This window comes from Nilaparvata lugens, chromosome 7 (genome assembly GCF_014356525.2).
Source record: "Nilaparvata lugens isolate BPH chromosome 7, ASM1435652v1, whole genome shotgun sequence".
NCBI classification, from domain to species: Eukaryota; Metazoa; Arthropoda; class Insecta; order Hemiptera; family Delphacidae; genus Nilaparvata; species Nilaparvata lugens.
Genome location: NC_052510.1, coordinates 29610666 through 29635044, shown reverse-complemented (window position 1 = coordinate 29635044; position 24379 = coordinate 29610666). Strand labels below are relative to the sequence as shown.

Below are 24379 nucleotides of genomic sequence, written 5' to 3'. Positions count from 1 at the left end.
GATACTGGAATTGGTGTTACAATACTCCCGAATCTCGATTTACATTCTCCTTGGTCTAGTGAATAGAGTGCTTGCGTAGCAACCTAGAGATCCCGGTTCAAACCCACTCATAGCCAAAAGTTTTTGATCAGGTCACTCCCGTGTTAACGTGCTCGGAAGGGCACGTTAAACTGTCGGTCCCGGCTGAAGTATGACAGTTGTAAGGCCCATTGACGGCATAAATTATATATTCAAGCGAGGTGGAATTTCCGTCAGGGACTCCCACCAATAAAAGCCATTTATTTTTATTATTATTATTTGCGTCTAGCTCCCCATAGTGGAGGTCGTTAAGTACGTCTATGAACTACATATTATTATTATTATTATTATCAGTTCTCATAATTATTATTGAATGAGCTTTAGAGTAGAACCAACACCTGCAGGATAATATGTATTGGTTCAAATGAGAGGATTTTGATAGATTTCAGAAAACAAATTTTTAAAATTACAACTAGACAAAGAAATCAATAAAGCATGAATAAATAAAACTAGCTGGTACTTAACTAAATTACGAGCATCACAATGCCCTATAATTCCCATTTCACTCTATGTGAATGAATTAAAGATTGTTTGAACGTTTTTCAATTTGAACATAAGTTGATATTTTTTTTCGTGGAATCAAAGCTCTCCAACAATTATTGAAGAAATTCCAAAGCACTCCTCATTGAACGATGTATTTATTGATTGTTTATTCTGATGCATTTTAATGTTGACTCAAAAACCAAATTACAAATAGAATTTCACCATCTTAAAACATTGAACCATTTACTGGAGACCGAACTTTCAATAATTTCAGTCTCAATTGTAAATATTTAATATTATTCTATGAATGCCAATTTGATATTTGAATCCTGCAATGGATGACAACTAAGGCCCATGTTATACGAGCGCTAATGCTGTGGCGTTGGCAACGCTGAACCAAGTTATACACAACGTTGTTAGCGCGCACTATGGAAGTACTATTTCCCACTTAATGCGACGCTAACGCTACGCTAAAAACGCCGCGTTAACGCCGCGTTATTAGAGCTCGTATAACATGAGCCTAAGAGTACCAAATATTTCTAAGAGCAATTTGAAGATACTAAAAAAATTTTACAAGAAATAGAAAAGCGTATCACAGGACTACTAATATTGTGAAACTCGACACAGTGATGATGTGGGGAGATGAGATGTGGTCAAGGGCACAGACGTCAACGCCCAACACGGACTCGGACCACCGGACAAGCACACCGCCTGACCACCATCAAAAGGTAGAGACAGAAGGTGAAGACAAAGAAAAACGCACCAAGACGACATAGATGCAGAAGAAGGACAAGAAGCAGCAATAGAAAAGGGAAGAGAAGAAGAAGATAGAAGAGGAGAAAGAGGAGGAGAAGAAGGTGGAGGAGAAGGAGAAGGAGAAGGGGAAGGAGGAGGAGGAGGAAGAGGAGGAGGAGAAGGAGGTGAAGGAGAAGAAGAAGGATGAGGAGGAGGAGGAGTGGAAGGAGGAGGAGTGGGAGGAGGAGGAAGAGGAAAAAGAAGAAGAGAAGAAGGATAAAGGAGAAGAAAAAGTGGAGGAAGAAGATGGTGGATCAGGTGAAGAAGAAGGAGAAGAAGAGTGAAGAGACGATGGTATAGGATGAGGTAACAAGTTGGGCGAAGTGTGTGCGTGTGTGAGTGTGCAATTGGTGCAAAGGCCGATATGCGTATGTGTGAGTGCGTGACAAGGGTGGATAGAAGGATGCATATAAAGCGACGCCCCGCCAATGAAAAGCATCATTCGTTCACCGTCCATCACTCAGTTCCATTGCTGCTTCAACATGCAGGTCCAGGTGAGTTCAGTGGCCAAATCTGTCATCTAGCTGCTAGCAATTGTGTTCGCAAAAGTTCGATTTTGATCCCAGTGCCTTCGGAAAATATCAGTGTTACACGAGTGCATGGATAGTTTGTAGAGTAGCTCTTATCATCATCAGTGGTTGGATATATTATTATTTAAATTCCTTGTAATACAAATAATAGCATATACTTTTGAAAATCGCGTAATGTTTCGCCGGGTACTTCTTGTTGACAGTGATGGAAAATATTAGGCTACTTGAGGTACATATAAGAAGGATAAGATCTCAATATCTCCAGAGATTCCACAGTGATAATGACCCAACAATTGAATTGTTTAATAATATTATCAAGAAGTGAAACACACCATACGACATACGAAATTATTAAATCAAATTGGATCAATAATAATTTATCGAGATTGATTATAATTCTCAATTTTAATATTTAATTACATATCAATTTATTTCTCCTTTGAACATTAAATTGAAAATATGAAAAATGTTATTCAACTTCTACTGTGAATACTACATAATTTCCAGGGTTGATTGATTATTGATGAATAGTGATTGTTCTCATCGTATTGCAACTTATTATATTGTTCTAATAAACAAAAATGAAATTATGTAGCCAGATTAACTTCCTACGGGTGCAGCGAGGAAAAAATGTCAACTACAGTGATAGTGAAAACACAAGAAGCTCATTCATAATTTCTCTATAGAATTTTGTATTGGATTATTAAATTGCAACATAAATCAGCCTGAATTCTGAATATTTTTGAATTGTAGAATTTAATACATAATTTTGAATTCTTATTCGTCAATTATCTTATTGGGTTAATTACTGTTGCACTGATATACTCTCGATATTCCATTACATTTATCAAAAAATTGATATGGAGATTTCAAAACAAACATAATACTCGTATGAATGAATGATGATATACTTGAAATCTACTTCAAATCGTGAATGTCTGATAGAATTGAATACGAACATTTCCACTACTTACTCAAAAATCGAAGGACCCTTTTTTCCACTTTTCATTTCTCACAACATGTATCGACTTATAATGTAATTTATAGTTTAGTAATTTATAAATAAAGTTAATTTTTAAAAATGTTCATGTAAATAGGCTACGAGTTGATCAAATAAATGAATATTGAATCATTGAACATGTAAATCAGCCTCATTATATATATACTTTGATTATGGCTCAAAATATTGAGTTTCTAATAAAAGTAATGATTTCTTGCAGTACCGTATCTAATGGAAATCTCAGAAAATCATTTATTTTTCAAAATTCTTCGCTTGGTTATAATTTATATTTAATTTTGCCTAGTGATTATTTCAAAACCACATAATTGATAGTAGCCTAGCAGTGTTCGTGCTCTGATTCAAATGAAATATTCAGTCCCTCATTTTATCACATTGTTAAATTCTTAATGATGATTTGAATTCATTATAATTGATTATTTGAATGAACCAAATGTCAATATTGGAGTTCGTAGCAGTGCTTATACTCTCAATTTTCTATATTATCATAAAAAAATTATGTTATTCATTAAATATAATATTTCCAATGATTGTAGAAAAAATCATATGATGGATAAAAAGTCACCCACCAAATTAAGGTTTATGTGGCTGAGAGGACCCAGAGTCCTAACTCCGCTTTTAATAAAGACAATTAGGTATTCAATTCAATCCAAATCATACTTAACTTGAAATTCGCCCGCATTAACCAAGTTAACCATTTAGGTTGGTAACTTATGATTTGGAGCACTGCCTAATATCGATAGACTGTCGTTAGCAGCTTGATCTTACACAATCATCCAGTTTCGGGTGCAGTAAATTATAACAATAGCCCAATAAATAATAACATGTCTTTGAAGGGCAGTCTAGTCAAATTTCGCCAACAGTGGGTGTCAGTTCAGTTACAATGTGGAACAAGTCAGCCCAATTGGAGTGTCTCCAAACTCCAAACCTAATAAATAATTTATTCACGGGCTATTGCAGTTGATAACAACAGGCTTATTACAGCCAGCCATGCAACTGATTCGTCTCGATGTCCCGTCCGGAATACTAACCAGTATTCGATTCTCAATTTGGTGCAAGGTTGATCTAGTTTTTCTTAAAAGGTGGATGTCATCTGGGCGTGCTGATGCCATCAGCTTCATCCCAATTATTTATTCATCGAATCAATTTTTTATCCAGGTGATCTTTTGATAACATTTTATTCCTAGATGTGTTATAAATCTTGTTAACCCCTTCATAATTTAAAATGTAGCCTATACTTGCGAATGTGCAAACTTCTAATCCTTATACATGATTCAATCAGTTTTTAAATTATAAATGAACTTTTGATAGTGTCCTTGTAATATTATATCTTTAGTATCTTTAGTGTCTAGAATCTCATCATAAACATCTTACTGATTACTTCAACTTTTCCTGGTATTAATTTATGATTCTTCCAGACTCTTAACTGTAGCGAGAATAGCATAGGTGACATAGTATTCCTTTTCATGTAACTCCCAATCAACTCCATGATATTAGATAACCTCATCAGCTTATTTTACTCAAAAATCTAAGATAGCTGGCAACTTTTGAAAGACATGTGATAATCGAAAATATCTAGAAACATTTCCTCATCTGATAATTCCACTCCATTGAACTTAATTAAATGAAACCATGATCCAAGTTTTGAGGATTAAAAATATAGACTAGCATGGAAATTCCACAATTGAATAGAAAGAATCTATAAAAATTATTTGCTAAAACAATAAAACAGTAAGTATCCCTCTATTCCCCATATAAAATGATCGGCTGATGTTTGATCAATTTTTATCCCCTCGTATATCACTTGAGAAGAAACATGTTAGTTCAAACAACAAGTACCTTAATCTAAACCACTCAGGTCACTCGAGTACTCAGTCTCTTGCGTCATTCAGTCTGTTCTTGTTACATCAATATATTGTCAAATCAATAAATATTCACAAACATGAAAACAAAATTCAGTTTAATACATTGAATAATCACAAACAAAATCATAAAAGCTTTCACTAAATTCAAATTCAAATGTCCATAATTTCCAAATTCAAAATTCATAGATGAGATTGAAATTCAAACAAGATAATAATAATGATAATTAATATTGGCGTTACCAGGTGCCAGCAGAACAACTATGTTTGTGCGCTTACATCAAGCATTCAGTAAATATTCTAGAGCAATTGGTAATTTATTTTTAAAGATGAATCAGGTATTCTTCACGTTTACATCATTTAGGTGATTCACTTTGGTATGACTAAGAGTAGGAATTCAGAGTTGATGACTGGATAATCCTGATTATCCAACTAAATATTTAAAAGATCTGTTGATTACTCATTATTTGATTCATAATCGTGTTAAGCTAAGGTTTTGAAAGTGAAATGGTGCCAAAATCTACAAAATTATTGAAATCATTTTGATGAAATTTTAATGATTTATTTGCAGATCGCTCTCGTATCGTGCCTTTTGGCTGTCGCCTCAGCGGGAGTCATCCCAGCTGCCCCCGTAGCCTACGCTGCCCATGCCGCCCCCGTGGCCTACGCTGCACACGCCGCCCCCCTGGCCTACGCTGCCCATGCCGCCCCCGTCGCCACTTACGCCGCACACGCCGCCCCCGTCGTAGCCACCAAGGCAGCCGTCGTCGACGAGTACGACCCACACCCAGAGTACAGCTTCGCCTACGATGTCCAGGATGCTCTGACCGGAGACTCCAAGAGCCAGCACGAGAGCCGATCCGGAGATGTTGTCCAGGGCAGCTACTCCCTGGTTGAGCCCGATGGCACCAGGAGAACCGTCGACTACACCGCTGATCCCGTCAACGGATTCAACGCTGTTGTCCACAAGGAGCCCGCTGCTCACCCAGTTGTCGCCAAGGTTGCCGCCCCCGTCGCATACGCCGCCCCAGTCGCTAAGGTATTTTAAAAGATCACATCAGACATTATAAGGTTCACATCAATAATACTTCATTGAACAATCATGGAATCTAAAACCTCTAAATCAACCAATACTTCAATCCATGCAATCCATGACAACTTTCACTACAAAGACTAGAATCAGATCTTATAAATTAGATCTCGAACAAGGCCTATCTCCTGAGAACTTTAGAAAGGAGAAAATTTTTAAATTTTTGAAAGAGTTGATGAAGATTAGACTTGAAACTCAAGAGCTATAAATATGCTTGAAATAATAAGCCAAATTTTGAAATGTTTGTGCTAAATAGTATCAGTATTCAGTATTTTAGTATCTTGAAAAGCAGAATGGTTTTCAAGAATATCAAGAGATCAGCTAATACTATGACCATTGTGAAAATAATCTGATGAATGAATCAAGAAATTATTATCATCTAATGCAAAAGTCAATCTGATCATTTACATTGCTATCAATATTCATATCCAGTAGATATGCCTTGATTCAACTACTTTTATCTACTTCCTATTACCTACTACTACTACTACTACCTACTTTTTATAATATTATCAGTACCATGAATCTTCCTTGTGAATACCATTTTCTATTTGACATTCAAAACTTTGAATAATATTTTTCCAGTACTCATTGGCTGCATCAACCAGTCAGTTCCACTTTTTTATGCTTCAATTACAAAAGCTATTCAATTAGATTTCTCTAAATCTTCTTTTAAAAATATCTTATTAAAATATGTCTACATTATTTGTTATCAAGGTCGCCGCCCCTGTTGCATACGCCGCTCATGCCGCCCCCGTAGCATACGCTGCCCATGCCGCCCCCGTTGCATACGCCGCCCATGCTGCCCCAGTCGCATACGCTCATCATGCCGCCCCCGTTGCATACGCTCATCATGCTGCCCCCGTGGCATACGCCGCTCACGCCGCCCCCGTAGCTTATGCTGCCCATCACGCCACCCCCGTGGCCTACGCCGCTCACTACTAATCTCATCAACCATCGACTGTGGCGCATAGCAAAGACTGCAAGTGTGTTCTAACACTGGCTCATCTCTGTACCTGTACATAGTTTAAAAATAAAAATACTACACGAAAATTGAGTTCCGAATTTCTTCCTTTTCATCACAACATGAAAATAGGAAAATTTCATTCAAAAAAGGTTAATTCAAAGCTCAAACGTTGATGACGATTAACGTTGAAAAAGAAATAACTTTAAAAAAGTGGTTTGGATATAAAGGGAATAGAATCCTGGTATTCGAATGGACTAGCTCTCCTCTTGGAAAAAGCCAACATCAAATAGAACTTCATTTCTCTGTTAGATCTTTCACTATTCACAGATGAGTTACAGAATTAGCATAGACACAACATAATAAAACGGAATTCATCAACAAACCGTGTGAAGGGTTCAAAGGGTTCACAGGATAAGTTCACTTTACAATAATTCGAATCTCATCACAATGAATTTGGTTTGTTAGAAATAAACATATTCAATTGGAGAAACACAGTTTCAATTTTGTCACATACACATTTTTTATTAAATTTTTGTTGGAATTTTGTAAATTTTGGATGTAACAAAATTGAAACTATTTTTCAATTACGGAGGAGCTCCACAATATAATTTCATAATCAACAAATTTTATAAACATACTCGATTTCTAACTATCATATTCTATGATATTGCATAGATGCAGTTGGAATAAACTGAAATATAGTTTACTAGGCGAAGTTGGGACTTGAGTGTCCTCTCCACCTCTTAGCCATGGCATTGTAAGATTCAACAATATATTATGCATGCATCCATATCAAAAGCCAATTGAAGATAATAATTGGAACAAATTATAGACTTAAAAGATTTAGCCATCTCTATAGGACCATAAACACTACATAGGAAAGAACAATAAACCTTTTCCAAACTGGAACCTAATGCTTCAAATTTTCAAATTTAAACCCAATGCAAAAGTTATGAGTAGAACAAAACCATAGATTTAAAAGATTCAGCAATCTTTATATCAAGGATAATAAACCCATGCTTTGAACCATGCGAAAAATATTCGAAACGGATCATCTTAAAATCGAGAATGAATCTAATATTGCTTCTCGTGACACGTGCATTAAGCACATTAACTACAGTGTATAAACGATGCCTTATCTGAAGGATGTGCGTGATAGACATACATACGTATGGGGATGCATAGCAAGTCACTCAGCAGAGCAATGGGTGTTAAACTATAATTTTTACTTTCCTTGCCCTATTACCATAGGTAAGGAAAGTATTGCTTTCCAAAAAAATTTAAGGTACCCTAATTTCATGTTTTCTATACGTTTCAAGGTCCCCTGAGTCCAAAAACATGATTTTTGGGTGCTGGTCTGTTCGTGTGTGTGTGTGTGTGTGTGTGTGTGTGTGTGGTGTGTGTGTGTGTGTGTGTGTGTGTGTGTGTGTGTGTGTGTGTGTGTGTGTGTGTCTGTGAACACGATAGCTCCATTCCTAACTAACCGATTGACTTGGAATTTTAAACTTAAGGTCCTTATACCATGAGGATCCGACAGTAAGAAATCAATGAAATTCAATTCAAAATGGCGGATAATGGCTAAAAAACCATGTTTTTCACGGTTTTCTCGAAAACGGCTTTAACGATTTCCTTCAAATTTATACCCTAGATAGCTATTTATAAGCCCTATCAACTGACATGAGCCTCATTTCTGGGAAAATTGCAGGAGCTCCGTAATATTCCTGAGAAGAATGAATTTTGTAAAATTTCTATCACGATTTTCTCAAAAATGACTTGACCGATTTTTTTCAAATTCATACCCTGTATAGTTATATATCAGCTCTATTAACTGGCATGAGTCTCCTCCCTGAGAAATTAACAGGAGGTCCACCCCATTGTTGAGAAATTTACTTTGTAACCTTTGCCACCATAAAACCCAAGACGACGGGAAATTCGGATCGCCATCATCATCTTGTGAATTTCGGCACGTGAGTGATAGTTAACAAGAAATATATAAATCTAGGGCGCCCTCAGTGCTTCGAGTGAAACAAGATTTAAAAAGCTAGCTCGTCGAGAGGTTATACAAATATTGAAATTAATATCAAACTTGCGCAAACTTGAGATGTACAAAAAACGATTTTACTAATTAAGAAATATATATCAGATTTACATGTCTAAGTATGCACAGATGAAATAAATATTTAATTTAAATGTTTATTAATTAATTATTCATATTAATTTGGAAAGAAGGTATACAAAATTTTATTCGACAAGCAACAGCAAGTCGATAACTGAGCTGCATACTCTAAATGCATATGATTGATGATTTAAGAAGCACATGGTAATTTTTCGTGCTAAAAGCAAAAACCTAATAAGTGAGCTAATCTGTGATATTTTTGATATATATATATTTGTTCTTATTTTTACTCTTTTACTTGTTGCTCTATATATATTTATTTATTCGTTGATATTTTGTATAATATATTTGTATCAATTTTTATGGTGTATCCTTTATTTGTTTCCCTATCTCCATGCATGACCAATCTCGTTATAATCTATTTAGTTACCAATATTGAAATATTATTAAGATTACCATCCGACTATATTCTTCACCGAATAAGTTGGTTAAGACAGCGATATACAGCATTGATTATCAAATCTTTGGAAATAATACGTTCCAGAGATTTATATAAATTATCCAGTATCGATTTAAATCGATTAAATACGATTTGAAGAATCTCAAAATTATAGCATTAAGTGGTAGCAGCGCAAATTCTCGCATCTGTACTTGCGGAATTCGACAAACCAGTCACAGAAATTGTGAACTGTTGGAGCAGCCGACGTCAGTAACCGGCAAGAGCAGAGAACTGCGGGAGCTCCTGGGCGAGCCAGTAAGAAATTGGTATTATTATTATCCTGAGAACCACAATAAGGGTTATATATTTTGTTATTCATGCTCTACTGACTGCAGCCAAGCAGGGCAACTCGTTGTTGACAGAAATAACGTTACAATATTTGTTATAAAAATTACCTTTAAGAAGTAGGAAATGTAGAATGTGATTCAAAACGTTTTACAGGTAATGATTTCAGTGCTTGGAGTGACTCTATAGAAATAATGCGTTCAAATTTAAGTAGGGAATTCAACAGATGCATAGATTGAATTCCCATTGAAAGTGGAATCAAGAGATACAGAAACTCACACACACAGACCAATACCAAAAAACACTTTTTTTGGACTCAGGGGACCTTGAAACATATAGAAATTAAAAAAATTGAGGTACCTTCATTTTTTTCGAAAGGCAATACTTTCCTTACCTATGGTAATAGGGCAAGAAAAGTAAAAATAAGTTTGGATTCATATAAGGGGCAAAAATGTTGAAGCGACTGAGTAATTTTTCATTTCAAATAGGATCCCCAATAAAACCTCCTGTCAAAATATATACTTGTGAAAAAATATTCATTAACTTTTTTTGTAAAACAACAGCTTTCCAACCCTCAAACTGTCCGGGAAGTGGACGTTCCCTGTGCAGTGTAGCGGAAAGTATGGTTCTATGTATGTTAGTTCCTAATTCACTGCGAATCGAGGCAATATAATTATTTTTATGAATTTGACAGAAATGATTTTTCTTGATTTGCACGTGGATGTATATACTATTAGTATGTCCTATTCCACCCTCTAGGTTTTCTAATAATTGCGAAGTATTGCTACGACGCGGACTAGCTACAGCCGGGTATGGGTCGGGGTCGGTGACCGTATTGACTGGTGGAGACACTGGACCTACACTTCTCCCCCTGTCCTGATTCTTTACCCTCTGTCTTTGGCGGGAGGTATTTAATTTGAAGGGAAGAGTGTGAGCCCGTGCCGTTGTTGGCCGATTCGGCCCTCGGCTCTTGGAATTCAGGTTGGGTGTTAGGGAGAATTGAGGTAACCTTAACCAAGGATACGGATCCGGATATCAGATCCCCACAAATAATTATATTTGTAAAGGTACGCAATCTGAAACTGCGGGCTGTCGGTGTGCAGACTGAACCTGCGCACCCGGTGTTAGATCAATATGATTGGAGAGGCGTAAGTGGTATAAGGTACAGGATATGGTATACCGAGTTTGAGGTATAGGGAATATTTTATCAGGCCTGGGGAATGGAGATTCGTTAATAGGATTGTTCCTTCCTGTAACTAATGGGGTTTGGTTCAATAACTCGCGATCTGTGAATCGCGATATAGTTCTCAGCAAGCTGAACCTGCTAGCTAAATACAGTATATCAATTACAATTTTATGATAACTAAAGCTCAAAGGATGAGGTTTCGGGTGTCGGATTTCTGAATCGCGAGCCTGCAGCTGCGTAAGGATTTTCAGCAATTCTGAAACTGCTAAACAGGATTTCCGCGCTAATCTGATGACAGCGCGCCGGTTATTAAGGGGCAATCTGTAACTGCCCTTAAGGGTATGGAAATCACTCTCAATCGTCCGAAACGCTTTTAAATTAATAGTCAGTATGTCGACTATTATGAGAGGATGGGGAAAGGTTTACAAGGATTCTCCTAAGCTTCTCGCTGGTCTGAGGGCCGCGACTGGGTCGATCTCCAATCTGTGACTGAGATCCCGCTCTACACAAGGTTTCCTACACCTCTCGTTGGTCTGAGAAGCGCGACGGGAACGATCTCTAGTCTGGAACTGAGATCTCACGCTATACAGGGTAGGAAAAATTAAGAGGAAGGAAGAGAGAGGATGCCGCAGTCTAGGGACTTCGGCGAGGACGTTCTCAAGCTGTACCTGAGAGCAGGAAGCGTTGCAGTCTGTGACTTCAACAAGGACGTTCTCAAGCTGTACCTGAGAGCAGGAAGCGTTGCAGTCTTTGACTTCACCAAGGACGTTCTCAAGCTGCACCTGAGAGTGGGAAGCGTCGCAGTCTGTGACTTCGACAAAGACGTTCTCAAGCTGTACCTGAGAGCAGGAAGCGTCACAGTCTGTGACTTCGACAAGGACGTTCTCAAGCTGCACCAGAGAGTGGGAAGCGTCGCAGTCTGTGACTTCGACAAGGACGTTCTCAAGTTGTACCTGAGAGCAGGAAGCGTTGCAGTCTGTGACTTCAACAAGGACGTTCTCAAGCTGTACCTGAGAGCTAGAAGGATTATAGAATAGGGAAGGTGAAGAGAAAGTAAGAGGAAGGATGCCGCAGTCTGGGGACTTCGGCGAGGACGTTCTCAAGCTGTACCTGAGAGCGGGAAGTGTCGCAGTCTGTGACTTCGACAAGGACGTTCTCAAGCTGCACCTGAGAGTGGGAAGCGTCGCAGTCTGTGACTTCGACAAGGACGTTCTCAAGCTGTACCTGAGAGCAGGAAGCGTTGCAGTCTGTGACTTCAACAAGGACGTTCTCAAGCTGTACCTGAGAGCTAGAAGGATTATAGAATAGGGAAGGTGAAGAGAAAGTAAGAGGAAGGATGCCGCAGTCTGGGGACTTCGGCGAGGACGTTCTCAAGATGAACCTGTGAGTGGGAAGCATCGCAGTCTGTGACTTCGACAAGGACGTTCTCAAGCTGCACCTGAGAGTGGGAAGCGTCGCAGTCTGTGACTTCGACAAGGACGTTCTCAAGTTGTACCTGAGAGCAGGAAGGATTATAGAATTGAGAAAGTTAAGAGAGAGAAAGAGAAAGGATGCCACAGTCTAGAAACTTCGGCGAGGAAGTCCTCAAGCTGTACCTGAGTTCTCTAGGAAAAGGATTGGGCTTTTCCTACTTGGAATTACAGCAAGTCGGAAACTGCTAAGCGAATTTAAAATACAGGGCCACTCTATAGTATGAAAATTAATAAGGAAAATACACCCCTAAAAACTGAGATTACCTTATTACAGAAGATGAAATGCACACAAGCGACCAGTCCTGACATACAGTTACCTGAATCACTGCAGGACTAAATACAGAGAATAGCGAACAAATTCCCGCACTAAATTTAAACGTCGTGAAGCGACAGAGTTGAGACTTAAGAATTAAGCCCTCAAAATTATCTGCTTAAGAGCCTAGCTAAATTTCCCCACTCAACTGTTTGTAGCACAAACTTGAGATCCCTTACAGGTTTCAAAACCAAGAATAACTCGTTCACCCCCAGTGATACGAATTCGGGAAAAATAGCTGACAAGAAAGAAAAACCCACAAGGGAATTCTAACTCCAAGTTGTTCGGAACTCGACCTACAATATTCTATGTTAACACAAGATAGAATAATAATTAGTATCGGTAACGTCGTAAGGAGAGGAGATTCGCGACCCGATCTCACACTCAACCACCGAACAACTGCTTCTCTCCCAGGTCTTCTTGAAGCAACACCGGGTCGCTGAAAGTTAGGAGGCCGGGGGAAAAAGGGCTTGCTGACCAATGGGAGTCTGAAAAGACGATCACGCCACTAGTCATGTGACAGGGTTTGAATCCACTAGTGCTGATGATAAGGGTGCAGCTAATGATGACACTGATACTAATTACTACACTAATTCAGGCCGGTAAACAATATTTCTATTCCAGAAATTTCATGAAGAGCGATACTGACCCGACTCGGTAGCCGCTTATCGTTTAGATGATACGAATGCTGCTAATTTAAAGGGGTTGACGGCGATTGTGATAATGTATATACACAACTACAAATCTAACAAAATATATCAGGCAGACGATCATATTCCTATTCTAAAATAGAATAATTTCGCTAATTTTTCGCTGGATGACGGCTCTCCATCCGTCACAAAAATTCACTTTGTGACACCCCACTCCTACTAAGGAGGGGGGGGGATTGGCATTGAACGTACAAGGCGACGTCGGGAATCCGGCTACAACCACACCACATCCGAATCGACCCATGAAGTTCAACCAACAAAGAAAGGAAAGTCAAGTCCAGGGGAATAATACGTCTTATCCGGGAGAAAAATAAATTGGGAAATAGAGGGTCGACATCAACGGTATCTTACTCTCATGAAATGGACATGAGTTTTGAGATTATGGTGAGGACGGTATAGAGCTATAAATCTGAAATTCCTATGTATCTGGGAGCAGCAGCTGTAATAAAGAAAATTATTTAAAAGGAAATTTCGACGACTGTACTGAATATAAAAGAACGGAGCAAAGAAAGGAAAACAACAACAATAATCCTCTTCAAAAAAAAAAACTAACCTCCTAATTAATACCTCATTGAAAATAATATGAGATCAATGTCGCACTCTCATCCACTTCCACTTGCCGTCGGGACCAAGCACTTTAAACCTAGGACGGCCAGCCCGTCGCTTACGGGCACCTGGCTTATTGTAAGGTTTGTACAAAATGCGGGATCTGTCGAAAATCGGGGGATTCAGGTTCCTGGAAGTAGACGGTGTAGCTGCTGAAATAGCCGACGCAGGGGCAGATGACTCTATATCCATCGTGGTGACCTCCGCGGCTGCTCCAGTGATCGATGATACTGATTCCATGTCCTCCGCCGGAATCATTCTATGGTTAGTCAAGACTTAGTGTATCAGTTGAAACGGTACAGGGGGAATAGCCTCGGGAACACGGGCTACGGGTAGAGGGGAAGAAGAGAAGGGATGTGATGCGGGCGGGGAAGAAGTGGTCGAAGATGAAGAGGATGACGATGTGGAGGAGGTACACTGCCGGTGACTATCCACCTGAACAAACTCATTGACTTCTACTGTTGTTGCGTCGTCTCCCGGATCAGCTAGTAGCTCGTCCTTGTTCTCGGTTGGGACAGGGGATACTATTTCAGGATACGGAAATGTCAGGGAAGAGTCTGACGAACCAACAGGTGGGAATACATTGACCGCAGAACAAAAGGAGGAAAATTCTGAAATATCTAGTTCTGGAATACTCTGACCGATCTCCGACACTACTTCAAACAACGGTGTTGACAGTGCATATGGCAAGTCGTACAAATGTCTATTCAAATGGAAAATAATGTATAACACAGCATCGGAATAAGAGAGTGAATCACGATAAAACGGATGGAATCGGAAGTGAAATGCTGGAGCTGAAACCAAATTTTTCAACATGGAATGATCATGAATAAGCCACAATATACGAGCCCTAAGCGTCGTATCAGCTATCCGACAAGGGTCGAAGAGCAACACGGATGAGTCGGACCGGTTCACAAGAGCGACCACCACCCCACCCATGATTTCAATAGGAATCGCCCACTGCGCTTCAGTAGATATACGGCACAAAGCGCCGCGGCGCTCCCTCACTGACATGTTCCAATGTCGCACCTTCAAACTACGGAACAACACACCATCCTCCCTACTTTTCACATTACGTGAACGCATTTCAGCGATGGATAAAAAGCGATCAAGTAGACCAAGACGAGGCGCCATACTGCTAAGAGAGTCGAAGCACTACTGAAGCAATAGAAAGACGACTAGATGGGCTTATACAAAAATATTCAGGTAACGACAGTGTAGAAAGACAAGATTATCATTATCGGGAACGCGATAAAAGCAACCCTACAATAAACAGATAACAAAAATATCCTGAAAGAAAAGGTTTGAACGTCTTATGCGATGCGACAACGAGAGAAGGAGCAAGAAACCAGTGAATCAACCCTGTCACGGCATCTAATGGGAAACGTAATAACTAGTTGAATAAAGTGCTTCCCCCGCACCTTGCGCCGTCTAAGACTAGTATAGGCAACCCGCACTTCACTCCACCAATGCAATTTGCGTTCGCCTGTTCTTCTGAGCTAGATTCCTCCTCCTCCTCCTCTACACATGGGGGTAACAACTTAATGTCTTTCACATGAACAGTCACAGATTTATTCTCTGCTACTTTAACCTTCACTACTGTAGGACTCAATATCTCAACCACCTCCCAGGGGCCTGAGAACTTTGGAGCGAGTTTCGCGGCAAACTGGTCAACTCCCGAAGATAAATAATGTTCTCTCTTATATATCAACTGACCTGGGGATAACTTAACATCTCGCCTCCGAAGATTATAATAACGGCTAGCATCCCTATATGCTTTATCCAAATTATCCACTACAATTTTCCTGGTTTGAATTAATACCTTAATATTTTTCTGTAGCGTGGCCTGACTACTTTCAAAACCCTGCGTACGTGGATCGTCTTGAGACTCGAATGCGGACTCACCTGGAGCCCTCAATTCCCTACCGAAGTTGAGATAAGCTGGAGTATATTGGGTGCCTTGATGAATAGTTGTATTCATCGCAAAACAAAATTCTCTTAAATATCGGTCCCAATCCGAGTGGTTCTCTCCTACAAAGATTTGTATCATAGTTTTGAGTACACGGTTTACTCTTTCAGTAGGATTACAACTAGGAGAATATGGGGGGGTGAAAAACACATTCACGCCATTATCCTCACAATACGAGCGAAAATACTTGCTAGTGTATTGGGTTCCATTGTCACAAATGAGCATCCTAGGTGCTCCATACCGTGTGACAATCAATTCACGGAAAGCTTTCGTGACTCCTGCGCTATCTGCCTTAGATAGGGCGGCCACTTCCGTCCACTTAGTGAACTGATCTTGAAACACGACTATGTAACGGTGTCCTAACTTGGAACGGGGTAACGGGCCGACTAAGTCAGTACTGACAGTCTCCCAAGGGTGAAACAATTTACGGGGATTTTTCATGCGACCATATGGGGTCCTCTGTTCTACCTTAATCTTAATGCAGTCATCACACCTCCGAACATAGTTGGCAACATCATTAAACAATCCAGGCCAATAATATAGGCGCGCTATCTTGTCATATGTACGATATATGCCAAAGTGACCCGCGGTTGGAGCATTATGATTTTGTTGTAAAACTTCAGAGCGACAGCTCACTGGGACACAAAGCTTCCACCCCTCAGCACTCTGCTCTTCCTGGAGCCGCCTCCTAGGCCAAATGTGTCTATACAACAACCCATCTCTAACTGTATAGTCGGGGAATTTCTCGGGGTCTGCAATCAGTAATGATTTAATTTTCTTTACCCAGCTATCGTCGTTCTCTCGACCAATAGCGATAGGGGCCACCCCGCCCTCGGAGTTCGTTTCTCCCGAAGTGAGCTCCTCCTTACAGGGGGTGCGTGAGAGTACATCTGGAACTATGTTGAACTTCCCTTTCCTATATTTTATTTTCAAATTATATTGTTGCATTTCCATTACCCATCGTGCTAAACGACCAGTGGGATGGGGAATGGCATGCAACCACTTCAAGGACTGATGGTCGGTAATCACAGTAATTTCGTAACCTTCCACATATGACTTAAATTTTCTCAGGGCATATATCACAGCTAGACACTCTTTCTCGGTTGTGGTATATCGGACTTCGGGACCTCTTAAACCCCTACTCGCATAAGCAATAACTTTCTCCTCACCATTAATCTCCTGAGTCAAGACAGCTCCCAACCCTTCGTCGGAGGCATCGGTCTGAATCACAAAGGGCAACTCAAAATGAGGGTAGGTTAATACTGGGGCACAGGTTAAAGCATCTTTGATTTTCTGAAATGCCGTTTCCTCCTCTTCTCCCCACTGCCAATTCACCTTCAACTTTAACAAACGATGTAACGGATTTGCTAGCTCTGAAAAATTAGGGACGAACCTACGGTACCAGGAGGCTAACCCTAGGAAGCTCCTGAGAGATTTAACACGCTGCGGGGTAGGGAAATCTCTAACAGCCCTAATCGTTTCCGGGTCGGTACGGAGGCCTTGCTCTGTCACAATATGACCTAAGTATTTCAGCTCAGATTTCAGAAAATTGCACTTATCTTTATTTATAATTAGACCTGCGTCTCTCAACCTCTGGAAAACCTCTGCGAGATGTTCTCTATGGGATTCAAGAGTCTCCCCTAATACTACCACATCGTCTAAGTACGCGAACGCATATGGTTCGAGTTTAGGCCCTATCACCTGATCTAGCAAACGTTGAAAGGTAGCTCCAGCTGAGTGTAAGCCGAAAGGCATCACTTTAAATTGAAATAGACCTCTGCCCGGCACTATGAAAGCAGTCAATTCTTTACTCTCCTCATCTAACGGAACTTGCCAATAACCACTCTTCAGATCAATAGTAGATATATACTTAGCATCGCGAAGCCTGTCTAAAATACCAGTCATATTTGGGAGGGGGTAAGCATCTCTATGAGTCACAGAATTAAGTTTACGAAAATCAATACAGAACCTTATTTTCCCATTCGATTTTTTTACTAATACGATAGGAGAACTCCACGAGCTACAGCTGGGTTCTATGACTCCCTGTTCAAGCATTGTATCGACTTCCTCATCGATCACTTTTTGCATGATAGGGTTCCTGGGATAGGGACGAAGTCTGAAGGGTTCAACTCCTTCCTGGAGTTTTATTTTGTGTTTCAAGATATGGGTCCGTCCTGGGAGTGAAGAGAATTTCCGGATTTCTTCTTCCAGAAAATTATCGAATTTCTCCTGCTCAGAGACAACTGATAACCTACCTTCCCCTTCCCTACTCCGTAATCGGACTCCCTGGGGTTGCATTTCTAATACAGCTCCCATCTTACGCAGATTTTCCACTCCTAAAATCATACGAGGTTCAATATCTGGGACAACTGACACTTGCCACTTATACTCCTTGCCACATACAGTGACCGGTAAAGTGGTCTCCCCTTCTATTTTAAGACGTTTCGCGATCTCACTAGAAACGTATGACTTTTGAGATGAGGTATCTATAGCGGCATTCAGGTCCACCCCCTCTACTCCTACGTACATGTACACCCCGTTATCTCCGACCTCCCTACTTGGTCTAACGGCAGCTACAGTCGACACCTTAGAAGTATTCGCTGAACTCTTACTACCACGTATAGCTCCCACTATCTCTGGTTCCCATTCTACTCTATTATGCCTCATATTGATAGTTAAATTATGCTGAATCATAAATGACACTCCTAGCAACACGTCAGGCTTAAGGCCTTCCATCACTACAGCCTGGAAAGAAACAGAAATATTTTCTATTTTCAATTGGGTAAAAACTTTTATCGAGAGGAGAGCAGACTTCCCATCAGCGAGTATCGCTTTATGTGTGCAGTTTTCTTTCTTTACTGACCCCTCACGTTCTAATGCTCTCAGAACTTGTGTACTGATGTAGGATTTTTCCGATCCTGTATCAATCAAAGCGACAAATTTCTGGTTCGCCAAACTCACATCAATGAAAGTCCGTGTATCTCCTGACACGGTTCTGGGGCTTAAAATCTTTGTTGAATGAATTACTGAATTTCCCGACGATCTTTTACTCTGGGACTTACAGTTACACTGATCATGATTTTTCCCACATTCCTTACACTTAGAAAGCTCGGGGCAAGTTGACCTCCAATGTCCTGTCTTTTTACAATTCCAGCACACAGGACCCTGACTAGTACTACTCTCTTCTATCACTTTAGTCTCCCGTGGTTTAGTAGTTGCCTTAGCTGAATTTTCTCCCCGTTTATTGTCCTCGATTTTAGTATTCCGTGAGGACAACCTAGAGTGTTTTTCCTCAGCACGGATTGCCTCATATTCCCTAGTTATATCTAACAGCTGGTCTATGTTTTGGGCTCCTACACTTCGGACATGTAACTTATATCTGGGTAATAAATTCTGATACACCCTCTGATATATCCTATCCCCGTCGTAACTTCCTAATCTCCTCATTAAAGTGAGTAGGGCTTCGGCATACTCATCAGCCGGTTCGCCCTCCCTCTGCTTCCTTGCAATGATTTGACTTTCAAGATCGTCACTATAAGTATGGGGATAGTATCGGAGTTTAAACGCCTCTACAAAGTCAGCCCACGTCCTCCACTGGGAGCGACGATTCCGCATCCAGAGTAGGGCCCCTCTCTCCATCAGCTCTGGTAGGGCTATAAGAGATTGTTCCCCAGATATCCCATATGCGCTCTGAAGTTCAGTGAGCCTCTCGATAAAACTGGGAGCATCTGATACACCATCAAAACGTAAATTCCAACTTCTTACCTTATCACATACAGCGCCCTGACTATACGTGCCTGAAGAGCGGTGTGGTGCCGGCTCTATACCTGTTGGTCGATTTACTCTGTTGTGGAGGGACGGCTCGGAGTAGACGCGGCTTGTGCCTGGGATAGCATCGTCCCGGCGAGTCTGAGAGGTCGCAGCGGTCCGGGACCGATGGTGTTCAACCATCCTCCTCCTCAGCTCCGTCAGAGTCCCCACTGCCGACAGACCAAGACTCTCCAGGTAGCTGACCGCTTCCTCCTTACTCAGCCGGTACACCCACGACACTCGAGGGTCGGTTTCTCGCTCCGTGGTGTCTGTCTCGTGATCTCCCTGGTCCTCCTCGTACTCTTGGAGTGTAGACTCCTCTCCCCGTTCCGACATCGTGCACTGGGGTTTACTTAACCTTTGCTCACGATCTACTTGGGCGCCAGACGTCTTAGCCCCACGTTCGGAGACGTCAGTTTTATTAGTATGTCCTATTCCACCCTCTAGGTTTTCTAATAATTGCGAAGTATTGCTACGACGCGGACTAGCTACAGCCGGGTATGGGTCGGGGTCGGTGACCGTATTGACTGGTGGAGACACTGGACCTACACTTCTCCCCCTGTCCTGATTCTTTACCCTCTGTCTTTGGCGGGAGGTATTTAATTTGAAGGGAAGAGTGTGAGCCCGTGCCGTTGTTGGCCGATTCGGCCCTCGGCTCTTGGAATTCAGGTTGGGTGTTAGGGAGAATTGAGGTAACCTTAACCAAGGATACGGATCCGGATATCAGATCCCCACAAATAATTATATTTGTAAAGGTAGTACGCAATCTGAAACTGCGGGCTGTTGGTGTGCAGACTGAACCTGCGCACCCGGTATTAGGTCAATATGATTGGAGAGGCGTAAGGGGCATAAGGTACAGGATATGGTATATCGAGTTTGAGGTATAGGGAATATTTTATCGGGCCTGGAGAATGGGGATTCGTTAATAGGATTGTTCCTTCCTGTAACTAATGGGGTTTGGTTCAATAACTCGCGATCTGTGAATCGCAATATAGTTCTCAGCAAGCTGAACCTGCTAGCTAAATACAGTATATCAATTACAATTTTATGATAACTGAAGCTCAAAGGATGAGGTTTCGGGTGTCGGATTTCTGAATCGCGAGCCTGCAGCTGCGAAAGGATTTTCAGCAATTCTGAAACTGCTAAACAGGATTTCCGCGCTAATCTGATGACAGCGCGCCGGTTATTAAGGGCCAATCTGTAACTGCCCTTAAGGGTATGGGAATCACTCTCAATCGTCCGAAACGCTTTTAAATTAATAGTCCGTATGTCGACTATTATGAGAGGATGGGGAAAGGTTTACAAGGATTCTCCTAAGCTTCTCGCTGGTCTGAGGACTGTGACTGGGTCGATCTCCAATCTGTGACTGAGATCCCTCTCTACACAAGGTTTCATACACCTCTCGCTGGTCTGAGGACCGCGACGGGAACGATCTCTAGTCTGGAACTGAGATCTCACGCTATACAGAGTAGGAAAAATTAAGAGGAAGGATGAGAGAGGATGCCGCAGTCTGGGGACTTCGGCGAGGACGTTCTCAAGCTGTACCTGAGAGCAGGAAGTGTTGCAGTCTGTGACTTCAACAAGGACGTTCTCAAGCTGTACCTGAGAGCAGGAAGCGTTGCAGTCTGTGACTTCAACAAGGACGTTCTCAAGCTGCACCTGAGAGTGGGAAGCGTCGCAGTCTGTGACTTCGACAAGGACGTTCTCAAGCTGTACCTGAGAGCAGGAAGCGTCGCAGTCTGTGACTTCGACAAGGACGTTCTCAAGCTGTACCTGAGAGCAGGAAACGTTGCAGTCTGTGACTTCAACAAGGACGTTCTCAAGCTGTACCTGAGAACAGGAAACGTTGCAGTCTGTGACTTCAACAAGGACGTTCTCAAGCTGTACCTGAGAACAGGAAGCGTCGCAGTCTGTGACTTCGACAAGGACGTTCTCAAGCTGCACCTCAGAGCAGGAAGCGTTGCAGTCTGTGACTTCAACAAGGACGTTCTCAAGCTGTACCTGAGAGCTAGAAGGATTATAGAATAGGGAAGGTGAAGAGAAAGTAAGAGGAAGGATGCCGCAGTCTGGGGACTTCGGCGAGGACGTTCTCAAGCTGTACCTGAGAGCAGGAAGCGTTATAGAATAGAGAAAGTTAAGAGAGAGAAAGAGAAAGGATGCCGCAGTCTAGAAACTTCGGCGAGGAAGTCCTCAAGCTGTACCTGAGAGCTGGAAGGATTATAGAATAGGGAAGGTGAAGAGAAAGTAAGAGGAAGGATGCCGCAGTCTAGAAACTTCGACGAGGACGAGCTCAAGCTGCACCTGAGTTCTCTAGGAAAAGGATTGGGCTTTTCCTACTTGGAATTACAGCAAGTCAGAAACTGCTAAGCGAATTTAAAATACAGGGCCACTCTATAGTATGAAAATTAATAAGGAAAATACACCCCTAAAAACTGAGATTACCTTATTACAGAAGAGGAAATGCACACAAGTGACCAGTCCTGACATACAGTTACCTGAATCACTGCAGGACTAAATACGGAGAATAGCGAACAAATTCCCGCACTAAATTTAAACGTCGTGAAGCAACAGAGTTGAGACTTAAGAATTAAGCCCTCAAAATTAATTTGCTCAAGAGCCTAGCTAAATTTCCCCACTCAACTGTTTGTAACACAAACTTGAGATCCCTTACAGGTTTCAAAACCAAGAATAACTCGTTCACCCCCAGTGATACGAATTCGGGAAAAATAGCTGACAAGAAAGAAAAACCCACAAGGGAATTCTAACTCCGAGTTGTTCGGAACTCGACCTACAATATTCTATGCTAACACAAGATAGAATAATAATTAGTGTCGGTAACGTCGTAAGGAGAGGAGATTCGCGACCCGATCTCACGCTCAACCACCGAACAACTGCCTCTCTCCCAGGTCTTCTTGAAGCAACACCGGGTCGCTGAAAGTTAGGAGGCCGGGGGAAAAGGGGCTTGCTGACCAATGGGAGTCTGAAAAGACGATCACTAGTCATGTGACAGGGTTTGAATCCACTAGTGCTGATGATAAGGGTGCAGCTAATGATGACACTGATACTAATTACTACACTAATTCAGGCCGGTAAACAATATTTCTATTCCAGAAATTTCATGAAGAGCGATACTGACCCGACTCGGTAGCCGCTTATCGTTTAGATGATACGAATGCTGCTAATTTAAAGGGGTTGACGGCGATGGTGATAATGTATATACACAACTACAAATCTAACAAAATATATCCGGCAGACGATCCTATTCCTATTCTAAAAAAGAATAATTTCGCTAATGTTATGCTGGACGACGGCTCTCTATCCGTCACAAAAATTCGCTTTGTGACAAAACATTATTCATTTACCATGATGACGATGAAGAAGTTCAACTCTTCAGTCAACATTGAAAAGAACATTGAGCATTAAACATTCAAAAAGATAATAATGGTCAAATTTGAACAAGAATGTAGTTTGAAAAGTGTTATGGAACCACTAGAGACCTGGTTCTTTAGATTGACAATACGTTATAAATTATTGTTGAACTCTCAAAGATCATAGATATCCACAAACAAATTTGTGCATAGCGACGATGAACGGAAAACTTACACAGAATACGTAAACAGTATTGAATATTATGCTATAAGAGTGTTTTATTATGCTTCCAAACTATCTAAACACGAAGTTTTTTAGACAGTATGAACACAACAAACTAATGTTGCGTGGATCCAGAACCTAGAGTTAATTGAAGGTACACAAACCAAAACACCTCACTCTCTCTCTCACACACTCTCTCTGCATCACATCACGACTCCACCAACAACCATTGCAGTTCTGGAATAGACTTCCGTTCCAATCACGCCAAGCTGTCCGAAAAACCGAAAAACGAAACAAACGCTGAAACGAGAGCTTAGCAACAACCTTACGAGACTTGAAACTGGAGTTTCATTAGTTTTGCCTCTGTACTAAGATATGAGAGATATAACTATACAAATTATAGGAGTGCTATAGTAGGTATACATTGTCTAGGAATTTGGATATTTTTGTGAATTGGGGTCCAAATTATTCGGTTTCCGTTCAATTTGCTGTGACCTGTAAACCGTGGTGGCATAAGAGTACTCCACCACCTGGCAAGAAGTACGAAACTCAAAGCGTCCAAAAGACGACGTATCACCCATCATTGGTTACTTCACAGCCACACATGCCAGCCATATACAGTCAGCTACCTTCAACACCTAACACACGTGCTACACTCACATGACTCACACTCACACTCACACACATGTAGCAATCAGAACACCGTACAATACTGACATCACCAAAACCGTCAATCTAATCAAGCGGTCTATTTGATTAGCGAAGCAGCGCTGAGTCATGCCACACTCAACAGTCATCTATGATGCATTATTCGATCCGAATAACGTCATTTTCCATTAATAACGGCGCATTGAGAAGGTTGAAATTGAGATCTGGGGTGAAATCGATCAGGCAAGAAGATGTTGAGTGGTTGAGATTGAATTATTGCTGTAATGAATTATTATAATTATGGAACTTTCGATTTTAAATCGCACAATTAGATACTTTGAATACTGCCCT

General features: G+C 41.1%; 2 protein-coding genes across 4 annotated transcripts in view; one reads left to right on the top strand and one right to left on the bottom strand.

Moving 5' to 3' along the window:
- Window positions 1–24379, bottom strand: part of LOC111045510 (neurobeachin-like protein 1) — a 400901-nt gene that overhangs the window by 180334 nt on the left and 196188 nt on the right. The gene's annotated exons all lie outside the window — the stretch shown is intronic.
- Window positions 1607–6913, top strand: LOC111063674 (larval cuticle protein A3A-like). 2 transcript variants are annotated; one of them, XM_022333787.2, is made up of 3 exons: window positions 1607–1850; window positions 5338–5805; window positions 6574–6913. In XM_022333787.2, exons 1-3 carry the CDS (start codon window positions 1785–1787, stop codon window positions 6799–6801), a joined length of 762 nt encoding a protein of 253 aa, XP_022189479.2. In that variant the 5' UTR covers window positions 1607–1784; the 3' UTR covers window positions 6802–6913. The 2 variants fall into 2 exon arrangements, with proteins under 2 accessions (XP_022189479.2, XP_022189480.2); XM_022333788.2 differs by lacking the exon at window positions 1607–1850 and having other exon boundaries at window positions 5308–5805.

Coding starts and splice junctions, on each gene's coding strand:
- LOC111063674 (XM_022333787.2), top strand. CDS start 1,785: ATGAAAAGCATCATTCGTTCACCGTCCATCACTCAGTTCCATTGCTGC. Junction 1,851..5,337: donor GCTTCAACATGCAGGTCCAG/GTGAGTTCAGTG, acceptor ATTTATTTGCAG/ATCGCTCTCGTATCGTGCCT. Junction 5,806..6,573: donor ACGCCGCCCCAGTCGCTAAG/GTATTTTAAAAG, acceptor TTTGTTATCAAG/GTCGCCGCCCCTGTTGCATA.